General features: G+C 34.7%; 1 protein-coding gene across 1 annotated transcript in view; it reads right to left on the bottom strand.

Moving 5' to 3' along the window:
• LOC108909011 (protein pangolin, isoforms A/H/I/S-like) overlaps positions 1–22,500 on the bottom strand; it is a 149,282-nt gene extending 126,782 nt beyond the window's left edge. Inside the window, exons 1-2 of the mRNA XM_023454887.1 lie at positions 22,160–22,500; positions 5,285–5,357 (exon numbers count right to left, since the gene is read on the bottom strand). Coding sequence (XP_023310655.1) covers positions 5,285–5,357; positions 22,160–22,312 — 226 coding nt within the window. The 5' untranslated portion in view covers positions 22,313–22,500. The remainder of the gene's footprint in view (positions 1–5,284; positions 5,358–22,159) is intronic.
• Between the last annotated feature and the right edge of the window lie 484 nt (positions 22,501–22,984).

The raw sequence follows: 22,984 nt of genomic DNA, 5'->3' as shown, positions 1-22,984 counted from the left end.
ACGCTCGTATCATTTCGATGCTTCGTTCTCCGCGAGAACGTGAGCGGGAGTCCGGGGACGTGAACAAAAAAACGCAAGTCGACGACCGATTTTAAAGATGAAATACATTCTGTCAAAAAAGTATCCGGAATTTGTCGCTTAAAAAAATTCCGCGTAAAGTAGATGGAAAGTTGGTAGCACTGTACTCTCCTTGGTCGAAGAGCTGACGACGAATTTAGGGAATGTATTTTAGGCAAGTTGAAATAATAAAAAAAATGTATTTCATCAATGGGTGAACCTGGAATCGTGAGTCAGGCAGAGCGTTTGCGGTTATTTCGCTACTGCGCAGCATGTGACATCTGCAAAAAAATAAACCAAAAAATATCTTCTAGGCAACTTGGATTTTTTTAAATCTTTTATTTTAGCATTTATATAACTCAGAAATAAAAATCCCAGACTATTTTGTCCGTTTGAAAGTATGACCCGACCCCCCCGGATATATTTAATTAATATACGCAAAAAATATACTTTAGGCATACTAAAATGTGTATAGCATGTTTATTAATTAATATTGAAAATACGTGTAAATTGCCAGGCGAATTGAACGGTTTTTAATAGCTCCCTGACGCAAATAAAGATTTTAAATGAATGCGACAAAAATGTCTCTTGCGTAGCCACAGGTGCGAGATAGTTTATCGAGACATGCCAGCAGCTGACGAGGCCCTGGATCTTCTATGATTGGTTGTTGAAACACCACGTGATTTTTTATTTTACTAACTTTAAAATTTTTGTAATATTTCACCAGAAAATGTTTTTTTTAATACTTGTGAATTTCATTGAGCAAAAATAATGTAAATTTTACATTAGTTTATCATGTACAGGGTGATTCATTATATTTTGACCCCCCTTTTAACTTTTTTGTTGTAAGAGGTATAAAAAAATATGAAATACAAAAGTGGCACAATTTTTTATGAATTTTTCTAAAGTGATTGTGGAAAAACAAATGAAGTCCAAACAAAATGGCCGCGGATGTTAACTTTGTTAATTTAAATGGAACACCCTGTATATTTTTACATATTTGGATAGAACGTTCCCTGTCGAGTATAATCGTATAGGATTTGTTGGGTCGATCTCTAACAATAAGCAAGATACTATTAAAAACCAAAAAAAAGGTTTTTATTAAGAAAACAAGACATATTTTAATTAGAACTCCTTCAGACATTTCTGCCTATTTTCAATTATGTAAGGATTTACAGTTTTAGTTATATAATTTTTGACATATCGGACATTGATACGGTCCAAAATGCGTATAGGTATATTAACTAAATCTCACTAATTAGGCCGTGAGAGGCCTAATTACTCATGGTAGGTCGTGACAGTGACAGGTCCGGACCCATGTTCATATGAACTTTTTTACTTAGTTTTGATCATAGAATCGGCCTGTTCAGGATTGGCAGCTAATTATAAGACACCCTGTATTTTGACTCCCCCATTAACTTTTTTATTTTGAAAGAGAGTGAAAAAATGTGAAATACAAAAGAAATACAGTGACAGGTAATATCATGACAACATTGTTATTGTTTGATAGCTTGTATTATTATTCAATTAAAATGGGTAACACAGAAATAGAAAATTGAAATATAGGAGTTAAAATAAAGTTCTTTTAATTCCTAATAATATTTCAATTTTATACTTGTGTAACTTATTTTAGTTAAATAATAATACAAACTGTCAATCAATAATGACATTGTTTAAATTACTATGAATTTGACCAAAGTGGGATTAATTCAAGAGCGATTTTCTCAGAAACCGTTAAAGATAACGATTTGAAACAAGAGTACCTTTTTAACGTAAAACAGTTCGGGAAAACGGAATTTGCTGTCCAATTTGTTAAAAAGTCAAAGATGAAAAAGTTACACACGCAAAGTACCAAGGGCCCCCCGTACCCACCCCAATGGACCTTGTGGAAATAAATGGATTAGTCCATCAAAATGCTAATCAAAATTTAGCTGTGTATACCAAATTTCATTCATTTATCACAACGCGATTGAGAGATATTGCAAAAAAGTGATTTCCATTCCTCCCTCTTCAATGGGTCCCTGTGCCCTTAGGAAGCATTTCTGGACCCATGTTCATATGAACTTTTTTACTTAGTTTTGATCATAGAATCGGCCTGTTCAGGGTTGGCAGCTAATTATGAGACACCCTGTATAGTGGCCCTGTACTCGTATATACTCATAACATTGTATTAGGTGCGATCATCTACAGGGAGTTCCAAGAAAAAAACGCCATGTTCAACAAGTCGATACATTGGGATCTTGGTTATCTTAAGAAATACAAGGGCAAAGTTACGGAATTATCTTAAGAAATACAAAGGCAAAGTTACGGAATTAGACGAAGCATAAGATGTCGAGCAGAAACTAGAAAATTAAACTGAATAAACAACATTTCGTCTACAGTAACAGAGGTTGAATGAAAATAGACCTTCCAGATGACATTCAAAGTCTGACGGTTCGCATGACATTTGCTTCGATTTCAATTTACAAGTCACCAAACGATGAGGAACCTTACAAATTTATGGCAGGGGCGTTTTACATCATTTCTAGATTTGTGAATCAGAACCGCAACGCGATTAGAAAAATCTACGAATATTTTCCAATGCGCACCAAATCAAACACTACATAATCTGAACAGGTCGAGCTTTTCACCACAGCGTACTTTGTATGACTCGAGCAATCCGCTGAGCCTCAGTCGATGACAAACTATATAAGTATTTGCTCTTGCTGTACATATTAATCACCGAGCGAATGAATATGCACATCACCGATTTGCCATTAGAGGAAAGAATGTGCAGCAGTTTGAAATTATGCACCGGCTTAAAGGGCAATTCCAGCTATGAAACATCAACGCAGTATGGGCCGCGTATGTTTTTTTATTATAGAAATATGAATGAAAAAAGATGTGAAATGTGGAAATGTGCTTGTGAAATTTGCGCAATTGACATCGGTCACAGAACTCGGATAGAGATCCGACTTGTCGACAGGTAGTCTGTGACAATCGACGTTTTGTCTTCTACGGATCGCCTGGATTTGAATGAAACAGATGAATAGTCTCGAGCTATCGCATCTCATCTGAAAAACAATCGAAGGTTGTGGTGACAAACAAATGGCAAATCCAACAACTCGGGTTCTTTCTGATGAGTATCTGGAATTATTATTGTACGGAGCAGTAAATAACGCATCTGCAAACAGACTATAACAAGGTGTCTTCCAAGAAGGTATGAAACGCTGCTTAAAGCGGATGGATCCACATGTAACTTCCCATCATAAACAAATTCAAAATTACGCTAGTCATCGAAACGCGAGATACAGGGTCGGAAAGTCCCCATGGTTCATCGACCGTTACGTGAGAGCGATAAAGAAAGTCATAGAAATCCGTGCGATAGGGAAAGATAGCTGTAATGAAGGCGTCTAAAAGTCACAGCACATTTTGCCCTTCCACAAATAAATTCCACTTCTTATTTATTATTAAATTTAAACATTTTTAACTTGTAGTATATTGTGCAAAATTCAATTCTAAAACTTTTTTTCCTCATCAATATTCTTCCAAAATGCATAAGTTCCAAGATATAAGTAAAAAACTCTGATAAAATAGGCATGTTTTTAAATTTTTCAAACATTTTTGTAATTTTGAAAATGTTCCGGACCTCGCCCAGATCTAGGGATCTACACTTTTATTATGTGAGTTGTACTGAAGGTAATCCAGAAAAAATTTGTTTGCCCCCTTTCACATCCCCCTCAAAACAGATCCGCCGTGGTCTATCAATGAAATTTACCTAGCCGCAACTAAAGATCATTCTAGCAGCGATTTATGCTTTACAACGGCATGTTGTCTTGCCTACTGCTTTACATTACTGGGTGCGTGGCTAGCTTAGGATCATGTAAAGGGAGGAGCACTTAGACTAGATTCCTTGTTCGAAAACTGTACGTCCAGACAGGGTGTGTGGTTCGGTTATGGGCTACAGGACCGGACGACAGTGTAAATCGTCTCAAGAGAACTGCATTTGAATTAGGTCGCTGCTACCGAATAATAGATATACAGGGTGTCTACAAACTTGGACAGGATTTTTTATAGTATGCAGAATGCAATAATAATAAGCATTTCCAATAATAAAAACCCTTGAAACTGCAAAACCACATAGTAATTGAAATTGTTAAAATTTATTGACAACCTCTGGAATCGCCCCCGGGTTACATACTACACGAAAAGAGATGAATAGTTGTGGCCGTAAATAGCGCTTTTCTGTCTCGTGTTTTGGATCTGCATACCTTTATTTACAGATATTTCCAAATAGGCATGCAGTAACACTCAGAGGCAGGCCTAGAAAGGTAGAGCTATCGGTGTCAGCAGTCCCAAATGCCCATGGCTTCCCAAGATAAGCAAAACTTTTTATCAAGAATAACTTTTTCTCGATAGCTTACAAGAGTGCGGTATCCTATCCAAGAAAGAGTTGATATGGCCAGAGCCTGCTTTTTGTAAGGAGAAAACGATGTTGTTGCAAGAAGACGATATCAGATGGACTATCTCGACCGACAAACACAGAATAAGAAAATGTTTGTAAGATTTACTGTCCAGTCATGGTATCTTACATAAAATATCCCCCATTTTGGAATTCCGAGAACAGAAAACGGATCAACAAACCAGCGGAATATTTTCGAGGCGGTAATTCTCCAGGTGGAACAGCTGATTTTTCAATAAGAAACAAACGAGCGGCGTAACCAAAACAAAATCCATCTAAAATAAATAATTGTACACAAACAAGAATTATACCCACCGCGTAACCAAAATAAACGATTAGTTAGACCAAGTCCAAATCCTCGCCGGAGGAATGCGATACGTAACATCCAGGTAGGGGTATTTATAGAAGTGGAGATTTTATTTTAACGCCGTAAAGGTGCCATTAGAGCTGATAATCGCCTTTGTGTAATCTCTTATGGTGTTTTGGACTCTTATCTGAGGGGGCTGCGGGGCCGGATACGCCCCACGGAACACGCTGAAAGAATCTCTAAAGAAACGCAGCAAATCCCCTCAAACGCCGTCAAGAACCACTTGATTTATTCGTAAGGGTTGTTACCCTCGACTTGGCCTCGGGACACACATTACTATAATTATTTCCATTTAACTTGCTTTAATTAATTTATTATTATCTATTTATTAATCACTACTGGATATTATTGGCCTACTCATACCAGGTGTTATTTTTTTGGATTTATTTTTAAATATGTACCCTTAAGCTTTTACTTACCGAAGACGGGACTGTGGTCAGGCCGTTGCACATTTTTGCTGGTAGAATTGTAACTTCCACTTCCGGATTTTTCCTTAAACAAAAACATTAAGTCAGCTTAAAGACGCGTACGACACTAAACAAACATGTTACACAAAAAAAATGGAAATATAAACAGCGCTTGGAGCGAAAAGAAGTTCAAAAATTTAATCAAACCGCCACATTTTTTTGCAAATATATGATAACATAATTTGCGATGTTTTTAATTATACAGGGTGTATCACGAAGAGGGTCCAGTAGGACTATCTCAAAAAGTAATTCAGAATTGAAATCTGAAAACTTGTATACAGGGGTTTCTCAAAAAGATCTATTCAATGAAAATAGTGTCAACTTTCTCGCACTTCCGGTTATACAGGAAGTCATCATCATCTCTGTTATTTCAAATGGAACACCCTGTATATTTATGCATTTTTTAATTCTACGGAAAATTCTATTACTATTTTCATATGAGGTACTATAAGCTAAAAAGTGGCGGTTTTCAAGTTATCAATTTTCGAAAAAAATTGAAAGATGTTGAACATAGAATAACTTCGACATTTTGCTGTATTTATTAATGAAATTTGGCATGGATGATTTAAAAGCGATGGAATTCAATCAGTTCATCTCAAATTTACAAAAAATTATACAGTGTTTAAAAACGTATAGCCAATATTGTGACGAAGTAGAATTTACTCAAAAATTGCAAATGGTACATCCTGTATATTATTACATTAATGGATGCAGAATTAAATTTACTTTAAAATGATACTATAGTTCCTTATACCCAAAGTTAACAGTTCTTGTGTAAATTAGAAATTATTGATTTCAACAAAGAAAAATCTACGAGGATGGTGGGTTTATCTAAATTAAAGCATCGCCCTTTTTAATTTAATATACTGAATTATTGTTTTGGATGAAGGTATAACGATAATAAAAATTACAGTTCATTAATTTAATTGTGCATCCATTAATGCAATAATATACAGGGTGTACCATTTGAAATATTTGAGTATATTCAACGTCACAATATTGGTCACACGTTCTTAAACACCTGTATGAATTTTTGCAAATTTGACAAACTGGTTGAATCCCATTCCTTTTAAATTATTCATGTCAAATTTCATTAACAAATAAAGCTAAATGTCGGAGTTATTCTATTTTTCAAAATCACTTGCATCTCTCAATTTTTTTCGAAAATTGAAAACTTAGTTATTAGTCTAGATTTTACCTTAGAATTAAAAAATGCAAAAATATACAGAGTGTTCCATTTGAAATAACAGAGTTGATGATGACTTCCGGTATAACCGAAAGTGTGAGAAAGTCATTGAATAGATCTTTTTAAACCCTTGTATATAAATTTTCAGATTTCAATTTTGATTACTTTTTGAGATACTCCGTAATCCTACTGGGCCTTCTTCGTGACACACTTTGTATATGACTCCTCAAATTTATAGATCTGACATCGATTTAGCCCCGTCCATTGTTAGCAGTCTAAATACAGGGTGATTCACAAATGGTGACCAAAAACCTCGTATTCTTTGGTGAAACTTAAAGGGAGTCTTTCCTAAAAATATTTTTTTAATTTTTTTAAATAATTTAAAAACTAGGTAGTGAAATAATTTGGAATTGGTAATACGTATTTATGTAAACATTGTCCAAAATCTGCGGCCTTTTTCTAAAATTTAGCTGCTTCAGTTCGTTTTTAAAGATTTACTTGAAAAACAGGCTTTTTTCAAAAAACATAAGAGAACAGTAAATTGTAGAAAATTGAAAGACTATTCCGAAAATATCATGGTTGTTACCGTAAAGTAGTGGCGCATTATTTTATTTAGAAAAATATGCCACCGATACCCTGTATCTCCGCCACTGGAGCATGCAAATTTTAGGAAATGCCCTCAGATTTTGTTTACGTAAATACATGTGATCAATTTCAAATTATTTCACTTACTTACTAGTTTTTAAATTATTTAAAAAAATTTAAAATATTTTTTGAAGTTTAACACCCTGTATCTTTTTAATGAAGCGTCCTAGATAAGAACTTTATAGGACAGACTCCCCTTAAAATTCACCAAAGAATACGAGGTTTCATTTCTGGTCACCATTTGTGAAGCACCCTGTATAGTTCGATACTCAACTGTGATTCATCTTCTGTTGTTTTCTTTGTTTGCCGAACTACACTCTCTTCGTAAATCTCCATCGGCAGTAATTGAGGTAAGTATTAAATTGTTATAATTGTCAATTGATTAGAAAAAATTGATACAATTTGAAGAAAAACATCGATTTTTGTCATAATTGTCAATAAACACATTAGAGCGACGCTATCTCGTAGAAAATTTCATTTAAAACAAAAATGATTTTGCATTTTCGTGATCCAATCGAGATATTGAAGACAAACAAATAAAGAAAAAACGATTTGTAAAAACAATTTAGGGTTTGTGGAAATTTACCACCTCCACCTACTGGACTATAACTAAAATAACATCATATAAAATACCTAAACAACAATTGCTGAACTAATACCGCGAACACCCGACATAAAGAGATGATTTATATATAAAAATGTTGTACGAACATGTCCAATATTAAAATGTCTGTAGTGAACACCGGATTATCGCAATTTCTACCAAACACCAACTATCTAATCTCTCCATATTTATTTTTAGGTATAAACAAAAAGATTAGATAAAAAGACGCCCGCTCTTTTACGCTTGTATTAATAATGGAGGATCCAAAGTGTCACGTTTCAACCATCGATCAAAACATGCTACGTTTAACAACATACTAATTATTATTTCCACGTAATGCGTTGAAAATATTAAGGAGGATCGGGTGCTCCATCGGGGGGAGGTGAAGCGGGACGCGGAGGGGCTATGCTTACCGTGTTAAATAATTATGGCTGTCAATGCAAAGAAAAATATTCTTTATGACTAGATAAAAAAAATAATTATAATTATATATTTCCATTTCTCTATTATTTTTTTACCCAATAAGTATGAGTTGCAACAGAAACTTGGCAACAAGTTTATTATTTGTAAGTTGACAGTTCTTGTCATGTATACAGGGTGTTTCAGGATTAAGTCGACAAACTTTAGGTAGATATTCCTCATAAAAAAAATAAGAAAAAAATTTTTCCAGAGACGCTTCATTTTCGAAATATAGGGCGTTAAAGATTTTTACAAAATTTCGAATTTTTTAAATAATTTCTAAATGAAGAAGGCTATTTAAGCCAAATTTGGCATGACACATCGTCTTATAAGATACCATTTTTCCGTAGAAGTAGAAGTCCCGCAAGCAACCAGTGGCGGAGTTATGAGGACTCAGACTCATTAAATTATAAAACAATTAATACGGCCCTACTTAAAATAAAAACTGATGCTGTTTTTAGATAGAACAGTTCGTTATTGACAAAAAGTGTACATACAATTTGGCTTAAATAGCCTTCTTCAATTAGAAGTTATTTAAAAAATAGAATTTTTTTAAAAATCTTTAACGCCTTATATTTCGAAAATGAATGGTCTCTGGAAAAAAATTTATACTTGATTTTTTTTCTTATTTTTTTATGAGGAATATCTCCCTAAAGTTTGTCGACTTAATCCTGAAATACCTTGTATCGCACAGCTGATTGCTTTAACCTATAAAATAAAGAGCACAGTCGGTAGAAAGGAAAATTTGTGACGAAAAGTATTAGTGCTTGAGAATTAGAAGAGAAAATGGCAAAAGGAGGAAAAAAGCTAATGAACAGAAAATTGTGCAGCCTCAACCTCCGTACACCGTTCGAGGGCATCGACTAATCGACATAGAACAGATGGGACAAAGTACTGCACTGCTCTGCATTTGAAAATTTCTCATTTTATTTTATTATTCGTTGCAATCGAATTGAATTACACAAATAAACACACGTTGAATAGCCAATTTAATTTGTGTATCGAAACGTTTATTTAAATTTCCCCCACCTAACCTCAGTCATACTCTATTGCGCTGTTGCCGTTACTCCTTCGCGTTAATAGCATATCTCAATTATAAGTTGTAAAGTCGAGAGGAACGTATTCTTGGTCTATACAGTGTGTCCCAGTTTTAACCTGTTTACCCGGTAGCGCAGTTACTAAAAACTTAAAATGGTGAGATTAAAAACGATTCTCGATTAGACTATGCACACACCTCGTCATATATTTGGTCAAACAGCTAATTTAAAAGGCCCCGCGGGTCTATAAACCGTAGACCATAAACTACCCAACACGGTTTCCGTGTATAACAAAAATTTCGAAACAATCGCTGTCCTGGGAACACCACTAATTGAATATCGCGATTATAAGAACAAGACAAACGACCGTCCTAGCTATTTATTAATAATTAGAAGAATAAATTACGCCTAACTACCTATCCGCTTCATTAGTAAAAATGCGGTTTACGGTTCAGGCGGACGGCTATGGAAATGGGAAAATCATTAGCCTGGCCACATTTTAAAAAGACTATTTGTATGTTAATGGGCCAGGGGCCGGTGTAGCGTCTAATTATTTTTGAAATATTTTACAACTGCGACCACAAAAAATACTTCCAGGCAATCTATACGTCAAATTAGGCGCTGCCCGTAGAAACGCGGGATATTTATCGGTATAAATTTCGTTTATTTGCGTAAAATTATGTAAATATCCGACATAATCATATCTGTAATTTATAAAAAAAATGATAATCTCCTGAAATACACCTCTACGCCGCTAAGAAAAATCGTAGGTTTTGCTTTTTACGACGTCCCGAAGGCGTTATATAACCTCAAAACTCGTTAGATACGCTCCATCGCCAGATGTACCACTGCGATGGTCATTAATTGGAATCCTGAACTTTCTAATACACAAACGAAGATAACACCTCGATAAAGACGTATGTTATTGATAAGTGTCAAATTCGAAGTTTATCTTATGGCTGGCATAACCTCTAACGTCTCGCTATCAATCGCTATCACCATTACTATTTAAAAGACGATACAGGGTGTTTCAAATTGTCATCGCCATAAAATTTACTTCACAATCTAAAGAATATTTGAAAAAGTGTGACGAATTCGACGGACAGCGAGTAGGTTTATTTGTGCTTTTAAGGAGGTATGGTCCGAGGGAAGTGAGGATCGCAAGGAGGGTCCTATGCTTTTCTTATGGGACTAAAACCCGCTACCAACGTGAAAAAATTAAATTCTATTGAAATTATTTGCAATAAACATTATCTATATAGCAAAGAAATCTACTCATATGCACATAGCATACATATTGACTAATTAACAACATAAAAATATCATATTTAAGTAGTTTTAAATTATATTTAATGAACGCATAAACACTATGTAGATGTGGCAACAGCGCTAATAATCGAGTGCAGTTATACACACTGCGCACCTACAGACCTCGGACATCGGAGATATTGCGCGTCAAATTCGGGTAAAGATGCGTCCGCGTTCAAAAATGTATTGTGTGTAAACTATGTAAAATATAATTATTATATATAGCAAATATATCGTAGTATCTTCGCACAGATTTGTATCCTTTATTTAAAATCCGTAAATCGTGTGAACTGGTAAAACAACGGGAAAATAATTGTTAATTCAGTTCTAAAGAAATGAAATGACACTCGTGCCCATCTCTCGTCCAAGTCAAAGAAAATGCTGGATGCAATTTTGAAGGTTCTGTGATAGAAATTACATTATTACTCACTGTTCGTGTTTTTCATTTCTATTTTAGTAATGTTACAAAAGTTTTGCAACTACATATAACTAATTTTTTAGATATAAAGTTTGCTGAGAAATATTTATGTTCCTTTGTTATTCTGTACATATGTTTTTATCTCAAGTATTACTAATTATATTAATCAAGAAAAGAAAACTTTATGTAACCCTAAATATTGCTGGGTACGGATTACGATGTTTTTATAAACCATTAAATATATTAAAAGGATTTATCAACTGTATTTTTTATTCCAATAAATATATCACAGCTTCCTAGTCTTTTTTAATTAACTTAGTTTTTTAAAACCATTACAAAAAATAATCGGTTGTGGATAATTTATTGTTGATAACAATGTACATGGGATTTAGGAAAAATGTATATGTTTGAAATCAATTTCGTTTTTATCAAGTCTTTCAAGTGTATTCCCTCCTTGCTGTCAGCTACGACGTTGCCACATTAATCCTCAAGTCAGACAGAAATGCAATTATTGTTTTCTGTTTCTAATTAATACAGCTGTACTATGTTCATAACTTACATTAGTTTTACATCAAAAATAAGATAATACTGTGTACTATGGAAAAGTTTTGTTTCACAATTTCTACATTTTTTTCTTAGTTATGAGCAAAAAAAGAGCCCGCACCGTTCATCTTCGCCATATAAACCTATGTTAAAATGAACAACGTTCAACAACAATCTCAAAATCGATTCAAAAAAAATTTCAAAAAAATATGACGCACAGAGGGAGCACTGGGTAATACGCTATATAAATTTCAAGTACATCTGTACATTTTAGTAAACCCGATATACCTCCTTAAAGCGAAGCACAAGTCAAATGGGTTAACTATACTACTGCTCTTTTATAAATAACATAGAAACTGAGAGGCGTTACTAAAATAAAGGTTTCCTATAGTAGAGTCAGAGTCTATTTTACGTCATAAGTTTGACGCCAATGGCGTATGAATAGAATCACAATTTTTAAGACCAAATAAAAATTTATATGATAATGAAACAGGCACATTGACATGAAGTCGGGTTCCTCCAAAAACAACCGAAGAACGCCCAGGTTTCGAAGCGTTCCCGTTAGAAGGGCGATCGGACGTCGACTTGACTACTTGCAGTCATATAAAAAGGGACAAGTACGGCCAGTACGTGTAATATACCATAAATGGGGCAACAGTATCTATTGGGATGTATTTCTGCTTAATGGGGTACTTAACTTTTAACAACCAGATTAACTTTACTGTTAAAATTTTATGATTTTTTTTGTATGTCTCGTACCTTATCAATTTCGCGATAAGACTATACAAGCTGCAATCTGAGAGACGGTATTTTTTAATCCTATTGTATATTTTTCCAGTAATCTGCCCTTCGCGAAGGAAGGCCACATCCAGCAATATAACGACCCCAATTATCGAAACAACCGTCTGGATATATCTCGACAGAAGAAAGCGAGGAGTCAAAGTTAGTCAGCCTTTTATTGTGTTGGTTTTAATAGACGTAGCAAGATGATTCCAGCACGCCTGTAATACGAGACCGAGCCGGTTAAAAAAGGGGTCTACGTCTACGTACTTTTTAGTTTGTTTGGAACACTACTTATACGAGTCTTGTAATGTTTAGTAGTTTTCTGCGTTAGACTATTCAAATTATATCTATTAGAAAGTTTTTAGGTTGTTTCGGAATAAACTTTAACTGATTAAAAATCGCTGACGAGGCATTTAAAAAAAGTTACAAGGATGAAAGTTACTTTACACGAAGTGTCACAAACCACACTGTAGTATGAATATTTTAGTCTATTTTAATGCAAATAGTTGTATAATTTAATTTTGGCCTATAGTTTCTAAAATCTTAATACCTATTGTGTAACTTTAAAATGGTTGAGCTTAGCAAATTTTACCAAATAAACATTGTTCTGTCAGTATCCAACCTAATTTAAAAATTTGTTGATGGAAATTTAGATTTCTGAAGAGCACAACAAGTTAGCTAGGGTGCTTCGTTATTTTTTTTCGCTCCATTGACGAAATATTGTTCTAAACATTGAAAAAAAAGTATCCGCTCTAATTTTAATTTTTAGTGCTCGTTATTTGATTTTAAAACTTTCCTATTCATCTAGCACGTAAACCTACGTTTTTTTTTAATTATCTATATCTCAGCTGCATTTCACGTTATTTTATTGTCCATAGATGACCATTATTCGAGAAACTTTGTTTTTTGAAAGTGCCCATAGTAGAATCTATGTGACTTGAAGGGTTTCAGTGCTAATTTTTTTTAAATTTTTATCGATTTTTGCATTTCAAATGAAGCACCCTATTAGACATTCTACTGACAGAGGAATGTAACTAGCTCACTTAGAGATGACTACAAATTTTCAAGATCGAGTATCTTGTAAAAAATCGAAAACATCTTTTTACTTCAACACCCTGTAGAACGAAAATGTGCAATATTCGAATAAGACATATTAATCCAATTGCCATAATTTGAACAGTGAAACTGATGTCGAAATTTTTTTTGTGCTTACATATCAATATCCGTTAAGTAAGCAACATTAGGAGGTAATTTTGCATTAGTGCAATTTCGATAATTCCATTATATTTATATATTTATAAGCAAGTCGGTATTCATATAAAAATTGAAGTTACAAAAAAATAACAGTAAAAAAAAATACGTTAAACAACAAATTTAGAAAAGCAAAGTTTTACTTTTGAGCTTTTGAGTAGGAGCAAGCGCAACGAGCGAGTAACTTAAAAGCTATATTAGTAAAACTGCTTTTCTTACGAGATTTGGTGATACCATTTTTTCGCATTTTGTGTTAATAGGTAATTATAAGCAAATAATTATAGATATAAAAACATTAGTTAGAAATTTAAAAAATTTCATGGTAGGTATAGTTTTTCCGATATCAATTGAAGAACCAACAGATTGATAGTATGTACCAGGTTCGGTCGCTGACGCAGCAACTCGACATTGAAATATTTGAAAAACTTGTGGTTGATGAATTTCCCAGCAGTGCAGTGCAGCAATGCAGAATTTGGTGTGATTCAGGTAATTTAAATTTTTTATAGGCACCTTCTATCAATCATTCATATTACAATTGCGAAAGGGAGAAATAAGAGGGATATTTTGTTTACTAATATTATCACAACATGGCATTTTGGAGACCTTTTGAAACGGAACAAAACGAAATTTACCACCAATATAATAAAATTGTTTGAGAACATAAATAATTAAAATATATTGTTGGCCAAATGAAAATATAATAGAAATTTTCTACACGTTATATACAAATTATTATAATTTTTTACCATTAGCAGAAAACTTTTTTAGGACGCCTATGAGTCATTAAATTTTATCGCCAGGCGTTTTTTTACATGTTCAACTGACTTCGGAAAGACTATACTAGACGGGAAATTTTCAATTGCAAGAACAATCATTTGTGGGATTCCGAAAATTCGCATGCTGTAAAAAGAATTTTCAGCAAAAGTTCAAGGTAGGCAGCGTTGCCAGATTTTTTTTCAGGCAAAGCGGGATTTTGAAACTTTTTGAATAAAAAAGCGGGATTCTTTCGTCCAAAAACGGGACATACTAAGGGTTTGTATAATTGATGCCTAAAAAAAAAGTCTCCGGATAACTGGGAAACAAATCGATGTCTAAAAAAAAAGGACGTAATCAGGAAATATCTATTTAATAACAGACCTGGAGAAAATAATTGATGTCTAAAGAAAAACAAAACAAGAGCGGGAAAAGCGGGACTGAGCCTGTCCCGCGCGGGACATTTAATTTTGGGTTAAAAATGGGGTCGTCTGGCAACGCTGGTATCATGTTTTCTTTTTTTTCATAGTACCTTTTGAATTACCACCCAATCTAACTGGACCTCATTATTTAAACTTTCTTCACCATAGTGCTTCTAGATGATGTATGTACCACTTGCTTTAAGAGAGAGTATATGGTTTATGCACGGCGACGCGACGGAGCGCCACCACATTTTGCCTTGCCAGTACGCCAGTAGTGAACATTTTCCTCATCATCGGTGGATTGGCCATGAGAGTGAATTTAGTCCGTCATCGAGAAGTCCAGACTTAAACCCTCTGGACTCAGTATGATCAAACTTGAAGGATGTGGTGTATCGTGAAGAAATTAATTCTATTGAGGAGTTGCGGCAGAAAATACAAGTAGCCGCGAATGCATTTAAAAATAATAGGGACATTTTCAGACATATTCAGAGACATTTAAGAGAGTGTAGGTATAGTAAAATGTATTGAGGACACTTCCAGCATTTGTCTTAAGGTTTGTTATTATTACTATTATCAATAATTGTTACTGTTATTTTCGTCTTTTAAAAATAAAAAATCACCACAAAATACTTTGAAACTTTTGAATGCAAATAACTCAGAAACCGATCAAATTAGGCGACCTAAACAAGAGTACATTTTTTAAGTAGAGTTGAACGTTCTTTCAGATTTTTAAATTTTTCTAAGCGTAGCTCAACAGATAAAAAACTATATGTTTTGATTTACCTAAATAATACGGCGAAACTAATTTTTTGTTAAACTGTCCTTTATTACCTGTGACATTACTAGCTATACGGGTTCTTCACGGTAAGTGGCCTATTAGACGTTTCAGAGGAATCAAAGACAATATGACTCTGAAATTTTATTTACGGGGGTTATCAGATATGTTCTCTTCAATGAAAATAAAGTCATCAATGTAGCACTTCCGGTTATACTGGAAGTAGCTGTCAACTTCGTTATTTTAAATGGAACACCACATACATTATTGCATTATCGACAAGATAAATTAAAAATAAGTCAAAAATTAAAGCTTCCATGTACCTAAATCTAACCGTTTTCTTACATTCTCAATTACGTTAAAAATATTTCTCACTTGAAAGGCAAATATTGGTACTGTCATTCAGTATCAAATATTTGCTCGACAAAAAAATGCAAAATAATTATTCTAATGAAGATATTTTCAATTTTTTCTATATCCATGGAACATTCACCGTGAATCAAAATTATTAGCTGTATTTTTCTGATTTGGTATTTTGCAACTGAAACAGAAGAATTCATGAAATGATTTCGGTTGGTTTTCTTAGAATTTTTTTCTAATTTTTAATGATGTAAATGTTTTTAAAGAATAGCAACGACAATAAATAGATAATTTCAAACAACTAGGTAATAAATGCATTATTATAATTTTCTGATATTTGGAATGAAGTTGAGGTTACTATAACTTAACATTTTGGTTACTTTACATTTCATTGTTTTCTTAATGAAATGATGCTTATTTGTTCTTTATTGCACTTGCAGTTGCTAATAATAGTATCCCAATGGACGGAAATCTTATTAGGAAGTACTTGATACTCTTGTAGAATACTGAATGACAATACTAATATTTGCCTTTCAAGGCACATTTGATGATATTTTAACGTAATATTCTTGAATATGTAAGTAATCCGCAAATATCTGAGAAAATTGTAACTGTAACCCCTATGCCTATATCGGTGAAATAAGAATTTTATTTTCTATAATATGATGCAGAAAAGTACAGGGTGTTCCATTTGAATTTAAAAAGTTATGTCGGTTTTAAGTTTTGAAAATGTAACGTGAAAAATGAGACACTTAGTATAATTTTCTTCAGGTAATTTTGATAACGGAAGCTAGTGCATCTTATGTTCTTTGCGTATTCCGAAAAGCAAGTGAAAGCTCCCAGAACAAAGAGAGATATAAGGAATTTTCGAAACGTTTACATCTGTCAAAATTTTTATAAAATGTCGATTATCTCGAAAACGGTTAGATGTAGGTACAGGGAAGCTTTAACATTTTTTTATTTATTTTTAATTTATTTTGTCTATAATGCAATAATATATAGGGTGTTCCATTTAAAATAACGAAGTTGACAGCTACTTCCGGCATAACCGGAAGTACTATATTGATGGCATTATTTTCATTGAAGAGTGCATATCTGATAATCCCGTAAATAAAATTTCAGAGTCGTATTGTCTCTGGTTCACCTGAAATGTCTAATAGGCCACTTACCGTGAAGAACCCTGTATAGTAAACGATTTTGAATTTAGTAAAATAACATATTATCGGTCAAAATGCGAAAAAGTAGTTATTAGTTCAGTTATTAGGTAAAAAAGAGCATTTTGAACAATTTTTGAGAATTTGCGCCAGCGCAAATATGACGGCACTGCTATTGCAAGTCAACGCCGATTCATAAAAAAAAAACATGGAAATAGAGACGCCTAATCGGCCGAGAGCACCCAAATCTGACAGGTGAACGAAACGACGTGACGTGACGGGCTGCTCGCCGATTTCGCCCAATTTGCGTCGAAATTATCGCGCGAAACCAAACAGCCCGAGACCGATAACAAACCGGACCGGGCGCAACCGCCAATCTTCGCCCCGCTTTCGTGTAATTTAAGGCCCCGGCGCGAAGGAGGTACCTGTCGTCCACCCAAACTAGTTTACGAGGGCCCATTGTCAATTTCAATTTCAAATTAACGAGGGCCGGACGGGATTAACTCCTCCGGACCTATTTCGTACTCTAAAAGCTTTTAGGACGAAGCAATCGGGTTCTGTTCATAATGAGAATCTACCTGCGAAGCGCGAGGGGCCCGGGTCTACCTGCGCGATCAATGGGAAGGGCCCCTCGGGCCCCACGAATCCTCCAACTGAACATACGGGCTCCGGACGCGCCGTATTAATTTTTTGACGGCGGGGAATTATTTCGTCGCCTGCCCGGCGAAGCTCACGACTAATTTATTTATTTTTTATTTATTTATTATTTATTTATTTAGTTTACACCATCCAACAGTATTGAAACCATTTATAGGATGGGAAAAAAACAAGCAATTACATGAACATTCAAAAACAAATGTACCAAAAACAGGATACAAAATAAGAGAAAAAAAACATATACATATACACAGTACACACATATAAACATAAAAGAAAAAACTAGTCAAAATGAATACAATATATAAATTCATATTTCCTGAACACAAAACTACGAATGAAAACTGACAAGCTACAAAAATACATTTTTCAGTGAATTATAAGAACTATTGAAAATATCAACTCTGTTCTGCAAGTTGTTACAGTTGCTACACATGAAATATGATGGCGAAAATTTGAATACATTGGTACGCGCGGTGGGTAGATAAAATAAACTGTTATGTCGGGTTGCCCTTGCGGGAACATGGAATCTAAGCAGCTCAAGTAATTGGGGGCAGTCTATTTTATTATTTATAAGTTTATTCAGACAAATCAGTGAATGAGTTTTTCTGCGTTTTTCAAGGCTCACTACAGAAAATCTACTTAAGAGCTCATTTTGAGGAGTTTCAATTAAAGGGTATCTACCATCCAGCTTAAGAGAAAGAAATTTTAGAAAACGCCGCTGAATGTTTTCTAAGCTTTTTGCATAGATTCTACTAATGACGCATATTCAAGTTTGGATTTGACAAAGGCATTGAAAAGCAGCATTAAGGTTTGTATATCAGTGAAACATTTTGAATCACAGACAACAAATTCCAAATTCTTATACGAGCTTTTTATAACTTCATTTACATGTAGGCTAAAAGTTAGTTTAGTATGTAACCCCTAGCCCTAGATCTTTAATGGAAGCTGGTCGATTTAAAACTTTGCCGTTGACACTATAGTTATAAGCAATAGGAAATACTTTCTTCGTAAATATCATGACATTACATTTATCTGCATTTAAGGGAAGATTGTTTAAATTGCACAAATCGCTTGTGTCATTTAAATAGTGTTGGAGTTTTAAGCAGTCAGAAAAGGTATTTATGGCACAGTAAATTTTCACATCATCCGCATACAGTAAATAAGATACATCAGCTTTTTCAATTATATCATTAATGAAAACTATGAAAAGGAGTGGTCCAAGAATCGAGCCATGGGGCACTCCTGATGTTAGAGAAATTTCTGGTATTATGGACGTCTAGATGTGCTAGAAATTGAAAACTAACGGTTGGAGCGTTTATAAGCGCGCATTAAATAAGGGAGGCAACTGCACTAGTGCCTAATTGTCGTCATAAGAAAAACCAATTCTAAAAGTATTCTGTCTCTAAAAACTTAGCGAAAAATGGTCGTTAAATACGCAATTTTTTACTTTTTTGGAATCAAGTTTCTTGCATCGATTTTTTTTTATCAAAAAACGATAAGAACGTCTTATAAAAGATACTTTGAAGTGTTCAAAACCGTGCTTAGATTTTCTGTATTAGTTCCCGAGTAATTAATTATCAAAGCCAAAAAGGTCATTTTTGCTTTGCGACAAATCATTGAACAGAGCTGTTGAACAACAATCAAAGAGGACGAATCAAATAAAAATTTGGAAAAATTTTTTTCAATAGATTTCCTATGATTTTTTAAAGGTGGTGGTCAATGTTAAAAAATGTTTTACTTTCAAATCCTCAAACTAGAAACTTCAACCTGCTTTTTTTGGTTGCTCTACGACCATTTTTCGACAAATTATAGCTTTTTTATCCTTTAATTTTTTTAACTAGTTTATGTGCTAATAGTTTTAACTGAAATTATTCAAATATTTTTAAAAAATTATACACAACTAAATTCACCAATAGTGTAGTATTTATGCTGTAAAAAAACTTTTTCTATAAAATTAAACCCAATAATACAAAAAAAAAAAGAAACACTAACTCTCATAACAACATATCTAGAAATAAGAGATGCAGCCACATCCCAAACTATAGAAGCACGTTCTTTTATCAGTGGCTTCAAATATATTCGGACGTGGTTCCACATATAGATGGTATATTTGCTATTTAAAAAAAAAATATCTTATTTCTGATATTATAAGTATAAAGCGGCAATTACTGGTACAGTGGTTATTACCAGATAAATTATTTATGTGGGGATTAATTCCGGTCGATTTTAAGAAACATCCAGTATATTAAAGTTTTCTAGCCATGGCGATCTCGGACATCTTGATACATAATATCGGTCATTTAGTTCAAAGTTACGGAACTTAATGGTGTATGTTGAAGAGAAATTCGACTCTTTTTTATATCTTCAAAGTTTGGCTTTGCTTCATGTGAAAATTGCATTTGGTTTTCGCAGCCTCGACAATGTTTATGAATGAAAGTAACTGAACTGTCAAAATTTAATTTGGCGTGAAACTTAGATATTTTGTTTCCAAATCGCTCTTAAAAGTCGAGCGAAAATGGATAATTTGATATTCAAAACAAAATATATAAAAAAAATAAGTTTGAATTCGTTTTCTCACTCTGATACCTACGTACGTAAACAGTTGTTATTACTGCATATTTGAGTTGTACACAAAAAAATAACTCAATAATGTTCCGAGTTTATAAAGCTCACTTCTTTCTCTTTACAATTAAAATAATAAAACGAAAAAATTTAGTTCTTTTTTCGACAACTATATAACGAACAAGCAGATTGTATAAACCCTAAATTCAAATCAAAACTTACGTGGATCCCTTACACTTCACTTGTAACTTATAACTAATAAAAATTTTATTGTTTTGCTTCACTGCATTCAACAAATTGACGATCGATAATCAACAACCACAGAATAAAATCAAATTCACAGTTATAGTTCTCTAAGCCTACTATTCAGTTGTAAAATCTGTTGAAAATTGTGATAGACACGGATGCCGTCGGAAAACGGATATTGTAGGTACCTACACAACTGCCCGTCAGAAAGTTGGAAAATTTTTGTATTCCTTATGAAACAATAACATACGGTTACAGCTACATTTTGTTTGTTCATTAATACTTACTTGATTTTCGTGTTAGATTTACGCAATGCTGCTAACGCTGTTATTATCAGCCGAGAGGGGGTATAAATTTCAATAAAACCGTGTATCTATATTTCTTAACCTATATTTAATCACTGTCTAGGAACAAAATATGGCACTGTCTAGAAGATTAATAAGACGGAAACTTTAGACGCAAATTTAACAATGTTTTATGTTAAATAAATATTTTAACTGTCTCAAGTTTCGTGTATCCCGCCCGAGATTCTATCTCTTAACATTAATTCCACTTTGATATGGATATTTGTTTACAAAATTATCCGATTGTGTCAATAGGTTATGTGAATTTTATAATTATTGATTTTTAATACACAGGCTTAGTTGATAGTGAAATACTTACAGAAATCTTCGAAATAGGGAATACCCAGCTACACAGCCTTTAAGCCTGCAAATACCTACATTTACTATAAAGATTCATAACGAATGATGTGTAACCAAATCATAAAACTTGAAAATCAAGGCAATTTAAAAGAGATTTTCAAACAAACCTGTGTTTATTAGGTTAGAATTCTTGGTATCGATAAACCGTGTTTGCCCATTGAAGATAAACCTAAACACATACCTGCAGATTATGTACTTTGTACGAACAAACTCTTTTTCTTATTTTTGAATAAGTATACAACAAAATAAAAACCAAGACAAGTTTTGTTGTCATAGGAAATCACTGGCGCGAAAACAATATGTTGTTTGTAGCAGGCATGACGCTTGGCTTTTGTTTTGATAGTGGTTCTATGCGATTATGCACAATGCACACGTGCAACAAAAAATCGACCCAAATTTAATAGTCGTCCTTGAGAACGCGAAATAATAAAAAAGGAATAACAGGTGAATCACATCAGCCAGTTTTTAGATCCTAATAATACACCTGTTTACGTGGTTCTTTCAGCACGACTTAAAATGACCCTCTATTAAGTAGGCGTCCGACGTTCGAACAACAGAGTGAAGAAGTGACAACAATCGGCTTAAAATCTATAAATTTTGGTAGACGGTTAAGGGTCGGTTGAAATTGGAAGTAAACAAGCAGTGAACGAGTCACCTTTGTCGATAATTATTAAGCATTTAGGCATTTTTATTTCAACCGCACTAGGTGGAGAATAGTGTGTTAGCGCTCCGGCAGCAATGTCAGCATACTTGCGAAAGAAACGGTTTGATACAGAAATTGTAAACACCGAAGGTGAAAGAAAAACACAGCGTTTCGGGCCCCAGATTTACAAACGGGCGTCGTTACAAGAGCAGAGCGAAGTAGGCGCGTTTCTCTCGGATTAACGAACGCTTCGTGCGACTGTTTATATTCCCAACGAAATCCGACATAGCGTAAGTAGACAATAAGGTATGTACCTCCGACTCGGTGAGGTCGATAAGGCTGCTCTTCTCCTCGGTGAGGTTCTCCGAGGACCTCTTCTCGTCCTCCCCGTCGCCCTCGTCCTTGAACACCTTAACCTCATCGGTGCTTCCGAGATCATCTCCGCCACTGGACGAGACGTGTGGCATGGTTCACTTGAAATCACGGTACAGCGGCATTACAGCTCGCTCACTACATGGCACCACTATCTGCATCCGCACAGGCGACGCGACATCCTGTTGTCATCCACGGCGGCGCGGCGGCACGGACACGGCTACGCTTTAGTTCCCGGCGGCACTTCCCTCTCACTAGACACTGGCACGTGGTCTACGTTGCTCCGCGGCTCAGCTAAGCACTGACCGGCGCTGCAGATCAAGCAGGCGCGCTCGCCGCTCTCTGTCGGCCCGACCAATCAGCGGCCGCTTTGATCCGCCGAGGCGGCTCGCAATAATGGCAGCCGCACGACTGCGCACGACCTCGCCCGAGCCGCGCTCTCCCGCTACATCATTACCGCCGTGATTAATTTCTCCTCCAGACATTTATTTTACTAATTTATGGACTGTTGTTTGTAATGATGTACGGGACGGGACGGTCTCTGGCGATTTCTTGCGCTGCTCAACAGGTCCGGCGGGCGTTGGCGTGTGTGTTTCGTTGCTTCCCAGCCGTGGTCGCGGATCCCTCGGACATTCGATACTGCTCGACGCGGACGATTCCACCGCTTGCCTTGACCCCCATCCCGTAATTGCCGTAACGCCTTGTTATAAACCAAATCATATTTATTACCGGCGACGTAATGTAGGATAGAGTTTTCACGCTCGCCT

Source organism: Anoplophora glabripennis, unplaced genomic scaffold (assembly GCF_000390285.2).
Source record: "Anoplophora glabripennis isolate ALB-LARVAE unplaced genomic scaffold, Agla_2.0 scaffold72, whole genome shotgun sequence".
Taxonomy (NCBI): Eukaryota; Metazoa; Arthropoda; class Insecta; order Coleoptera; family Cerambycidae; genus Anoplophora; species Anoplophora glabripennis.
The sequence above is the reverse complement of the archived record's forward strand: the minus strand, read 5'-3'. Positions and strand labels throughout refer to the sequence as shown.